The sequence below is a fragment of the Ananas comosus genome, linkage group 15 (genome assembly GCF_001540865.1).
Source record: "Ananas comosus cultivar F153 linkage group 15, ASM154086v1, whole genome shotgun sequence".
In the NCBI taxonomy this organism is placed as follows: Eukaryota; Viridiplantae; Streptophyta; class Magnoliopsida; order Poales; family Bromeliaceae; genus Ananas; species Ananas comosus.
The window spans coordinates 8905415-8910891 of NC_033635.1; the positions used below are offsets into that span (position 1 = coordinate 8905415).

The 5477-nt window shown below is 40.3% G+C and overlaps 1 protein-coding gene across 1 annotated transcript; it reads left to right on the forward strand.

Annotated features, from left to right (window-relative positions):
- LOC109721194 (transcription factor bHLH30-like) lies at positions 2651-5235 on the forward strand. Its single transcript, XM_020248645.1, has 2 exons — positions 2651-3614; positions 4543-5235. Exons 1-2 carry the CDS (start codon positions 2886-2888, stop codon positions 5089-5091), a joined length of 1278 nt encoding a protein of 425 aa, XP_020104234.1. The 5' UTR covers positions 2651-2885; the 3' UTR covers positions 5092-5235.

A 5477-nucleotide genomic window follows, 5' to 3' on the forward strand; every position in this document is an offset into this window, starting at 1 on the left:
TTTGATCGACTATACTAGCTACGATGTTTAATTCTGGTTTTAACTTCTATGACAAGATTCATCAATATTTTTTTTTAATCTCAAATTAGTTAAAACTAATGAAATTAATGTTGAAATTGTTCTTTTTTAGATTAATTATAGCCAGCGTCTTCTACGGGTTAAAACTCTGTTGAGTTAATAATCTATTTATTGAACCTACTTTTAACCCAATAATGACCCTTATTCTTTTTATTGCAAACCAATCCATTCTACCTTATTCTAAATTTCACCCATCAATATTTATTTTTAATTATTATAGAATATTGGTTAATTATAATCATTCATTTAATGACTAGTTGATGAACTAAAAATTAATTTTGCTTCGCGAAAGTTCAAATTTCTTATTTAGATCATATTTAATATTGTCTTTTCAGACATACTATCATAAAAAATGATTTAAAAGTATTAAGAATTAAGAACTTATAAAAATATTCTGCATGTTACAACTATACATCAATGTGTGCGTATAAATATAGGGCGCACACATTATCAGGTATTGCAAGGCTTATATTTCTCCAGCCAACATATATTAACCCAAAATTCACGAATTAAACAAAAAGATTAATTTACTAAGAAAGAAGACGCGCGCTCTAGAAGTTCAATAAAGTAAAATAATGCGTAGCAAAAATCATTATATGCAGTGTAATTGTATTGAATCTGGTCAAATATCTTAATATTTTCTAACCCTATAATTAAGGTGCTCTCCAATCCTATAATTAAGGTGCTCTCTTTTTGAATTTTTGCCCTGGGTGCAAGTGGCTTTAGAAAAGTAACGGACTAGATTTTGTATGTTACTTTTAACCTTCTAGGGAGCATATATTCACAGCATAATCGTGTTTCTTCTTTTCTATATATCTTCTTCTCACACACTATATATACATGCATGCACAATACTTATGAACTCCTATTATCTCTATGACATTATTGGCAACATCAAACCCGAGTCCATGTGGCCGAAATATATTGCACAAATTTATTATTTGAAACACTTTAGTGGATTTGAGCATAATAATATATATTAACCTTTTACTCTTCAAATAAAATTATTTCATGTGAAACTATCCCTCTCCAAGCATTTCTATTTGCACTAAACATGCATGGTTAGAGTTCCTAGATTTGATCATGTATAATGCAACTAATTAATGCGTAAGGATTCTTGCAGTTAATATTATGATCAGTATTTTGTTGTTTTAAGAATTAATCTTTGTAATTTTAAGAACTAATTAATTAATTACACTTTAAGTTCTTGAGCTTCCGATTGATTGACTACCAATTTAGTTCCTATACTTCTAAATCTTATATTTAAAGGAGTGCGTCTGGTATGCTTCTGGAAGCACGGAACGCTCCGTGCTTCCAAGTTGTTTTTGATATTCGGACTTTCAAATCGACGATCGGCTCCGTTAAACTAGATCTAAAATATTTGAAGTATTTAGAAAATAAATTTTGCGATTTTTCGATATCATTTGCCTAGTAATCGAAGTGGCTCAATTAAAATCAATGGCTGAAAATAAAAATCTTACAAAATATGATGATATGACATTAAAATTTTAGATCAAAGTTATTGATCTTATTTTATATGGTATAAAGAATTTTCTATCAAAATTTCATATGATTTGAATATTTCTACACCGTTAAACTTGCAAACGGCTCACCACGGCTATTAAAATTATTGATTTTGAGCCCCTTCGATCACTAGGCAAATGATATCGAAAAATCACAAAATTTATTTTCTAGATACTTCAAATACTCTAGATCAACTCTAACGGAGCCGATCGTCGATTCGAAAGTCCGAACATCGAAAACAAATTGGAAGCACGGAGGGCTCCGTGCTTTCAGAAGCATACCAGCCCACTCTATTTAAAGATCCATATTATACTAAGAACTAATTAATTAATTAATTACACTTTAAGTTCTTGAGCTTCCGATTGATTGACTACCAATTTAGTTCCTATATATACTTCTAAATCTTATATTTAAAGATCCATATTTTACTAAGTTCGACAATATAAACAGTCGATACAGTTTTAGACCTAGTTTAGTAATATGGTGACTAAAAATATCATTTTTATATATATTATGAAAGATTTAAAAAAAAAAAACTTAAAACTTCTTTCATTCTTTTCTTTGTTTGTACTATAAAATTACAATTATTGCAGCCCGCCACCAGAAAAAAGTGTGTAAATGTTTTTAAATTTTTTGAATCTTTCAGTATAAAAATAGTGCCTTTATCAAACTAGACTTTAATAGTTTATTTATTATGTCATATTTACACCACATTATCAGTAACAAACCAATCACATCACTTTTTTAGAGAAAAGTATAATAAAAATATTTTTTCGATAACTATGATGGAATGGATAAACCTTAAAAGAATAACTTGATTGATTGGGAATATCATATTAGTAATATAATTGGTACATTTTAGACTTTTCCAATTTAAGGACTAAAACTAAAATAACCCTTATTATAATTACCAGAAAGGAAAATTCTCTGTCCGGTCCATTAGACCAGGTCCGCTCGATATATAATTTCCCAAGTATATACAACGTATAAGGTGAAGGTACGTACATATATACAGTATAGAGTACGTAGAAAGAGAGAGAGAGAGAGAGAGAGAGAGAGAGAGAGAGAGAGAGAGAGGATTGTGTTTGTTTGTGTATCTCTCGCTATATGCGTATAATAATGTTACTCTTTCTCTCCGAAAGGATTAAAAGGTGTTGATTGCCCTTTTGGAAAGGTATATTATTATTGTCGCATGCCACTCCTCTATCTCCATGCCTATAGAAAGGGAGGAGGAGCGAAGAGCAATTCAGTAGTTGAGTGTGAAAGAGATCTAGCTAGAGATCATGGGGAACAACGGGGATCCTTCCTCTTCTACGTCCCATGATCACCACCACCATTTCCGATCCTACCAACAAGAAGAAGATCATGAGCAGGTATTCCTACAACAACATCAGCAACAGCAACAACAGCAGCAGCAGCAGCAGCAACAGTTTGCTGCCGCTCTTGACTCCACAAATAACAATACCAACACAATTACCGGACACGGCGGAGGCATAGAAGGCGGTGGTGGCGGTGGCGGTGGCGAAGGCGAAGGGTTCGCGTGGTCGATTCCTTCTATGCATCACCATCATCATCATCATCAAATAAGTTCCTTTCAAAACCCGTTATTCCATTCACTCCCACCGCTACCGCCGCCGCCGCCGCCGCCGCCTCCTCCCCCTCCGCCGCCCCCTACGTTCTACGGAGACCTCTATGCAAGAAGGGCATCCGCCGCCTTACAATTCGCTTACGACGGAGGCGGCATCGGATCATCGTCATCGGATCCCTTCGGACTAGCGGGGCTCTACATGGGACCGGAGGCGCTGGTCCGCACCGGGGGGTTGGTGTCGTCGTCGTCGTCGCCGTTCAACATCGGGCTCCATCGGGAGCTGGGGAAGATGACGGCGCAGGAGATCATGGACGCCAAGGCGTTGGCCGCTTCCAAGAGCCACAGCGAAGCCGAGCGGCGGCGGCGCGAGCGAATCAACGCGCACCTCGCCAAGCTGCGCAGCCTCCTCCCCAGCACCACCAAAGTAAGCACGCATACAAACGCACAAATCTGAAGTTCACGGTCATTTTGATCACCATTCTCGATATATACGTAGCTAGGCATAAAGATGTAGTAATTCATAATAAAATAAGATGGGATTAAGCATTGCTCTATCCAATATTACTTAGATTTCCAAAGAGTAGGGAGCTAGCTAGTGACATGTACATACACTAGGTATGCTATAGCTAGAGAGAAAGAGAGAGAGAGAGAGAGAGAGAGAGAAAGAGGGAGGGACAAAAGGGTAGAGAGGAGCCGCCTAGTTGACATGAAAAAGAGGAACCAGGGAGGAGGGAGGAGGCAGTGGAGCAAAAAGCTTACACAGAAGATGCTGTTGCCGGAGCACAGTAATCCTAAGAAAGACAAACACGCGCACTAGTGTCAGAACAGAGAAAGAAAAAAAAAAAAAAGCCACCCACTACTCCCAATATATATCCTTCTCCTCCTCCTCCTCCTCCTTAACCACCCCACACAGTTACCCACATATACACAAAAATTCCATCCCCACATCTGCAAGCGTGCATGATGCTTAAAGCCTCTCTCTCTCTCTCTCTAGATCTCTCTCTCTCTCTCTCTCTCTCTCTCTCTATAATTCCACTACTATTAAAAAATGACTGTGAACCAGGCCATGTAGTGATCGTGTTACTAATATATTCTACTTATGATTACCCGTGTCTGAATCCCACTAGGATGGATCCCTAGCTTATTGCTGTTGTTGCACTGCATGCTACTTTCGTTGTCAGGCTCATTTGCATGCTCTTGGTTATTATTATTATTCTGTACTGGAGCTCATCTTTCCCACCAACCCACTTCCCCCTCTCTCTAATAAGTTAATCATGCATTTAGTTTAATTAGATTTAAATTCAATTCAATATAGTCTCTTGAATTATATTTCGATGTGCGTACGTACGTAGACGGACAAGGCGTCGTTGCTTGCGGAGGTGATCCAGCACGTCAAGGAGCTGAAGCGGCAGATGTCGGAGATCGCGGAGGAGAGCGCGCCGCTGCCGACGGAGTCCGACGAGCTGTCCGTCGACGCCGCCAGCGACGACGAAGGGAAGCTCGTCGTCCGCGCCTCGCTCTGCTGCGACGACCGCTCCGACCTCCTCCCGGACCTCATCAAGACCCTCAAGGCCCTCCGCCTCCGCACCCTCAAGGCCGAGATCACCACCCTCGGCGGCCGCGTCAAGAACGTCCTCGTCGTCACCGGCGACACCGACACCGACAACGACAACGACAACGACAGCGCCGCCTCCGCCTCCGCCTCCGCCTCCGCCGCCGACGACCCCCAGCCACCGCCGCCGCCGCCGCAGCAGCAGTCTCTCGCCTCAATTCAGGATGCGCTCCGGGCCGTCATGGAGCACCGCGCAGCCTCGGCCGAGGAGACGACGTCGGCGGGCGGCGGAGTCAAGCGGCAGCGCACGACAAACCTCTCCAGCATACTCGAGCACAGGTCCATCTAAACTAACACAAATTAAACACTATCATCGATCATAAGCTCTTACATATATATATATATATATAGTAACCAACCATATATAAATTGCAAACAACTATGTTCCTTGCTCTTGCCATTTAAGTGTTTGGGCCAATATTTAATTTATATATACTGCTGTGTTGTTGTTGTCTTTGCGTATCTCAAACCAAAGAAGGAAACGACTTTTGAGTACTCGTGGGTATGAGATTTCCTGCAGAGGGGGAAGGGATGGGTGGTGCTTAGCTAAAAAGGGGTAGGGTGGATCTTTTTCGTGAGAAGGGTGGGGTTGGGCATTAAATAGCCTGATGCCGGAGAAAGAGTTGAGTTAATGCAGTGGACGTAGGTGTCGTTTATATATATATAGTACCCTTT

Bases quoted from the DNA above. Each gene is read 5' to 3' on its own strand.
- LOC109721194 (XM_020248645.1), top strand. From the start codon at position 2,886: ATGGGGAACAACGGGGATCCTTCCTCTTCTACGTCCCATGATCACCAC. The intron at 3,615-4,542 runs GTAAGCACGCAT...GTACGTACGTAG, and splicing joins TCCTCCCCAGCACCACCAAA to ACGGACAAGGCGTCGTTGCT.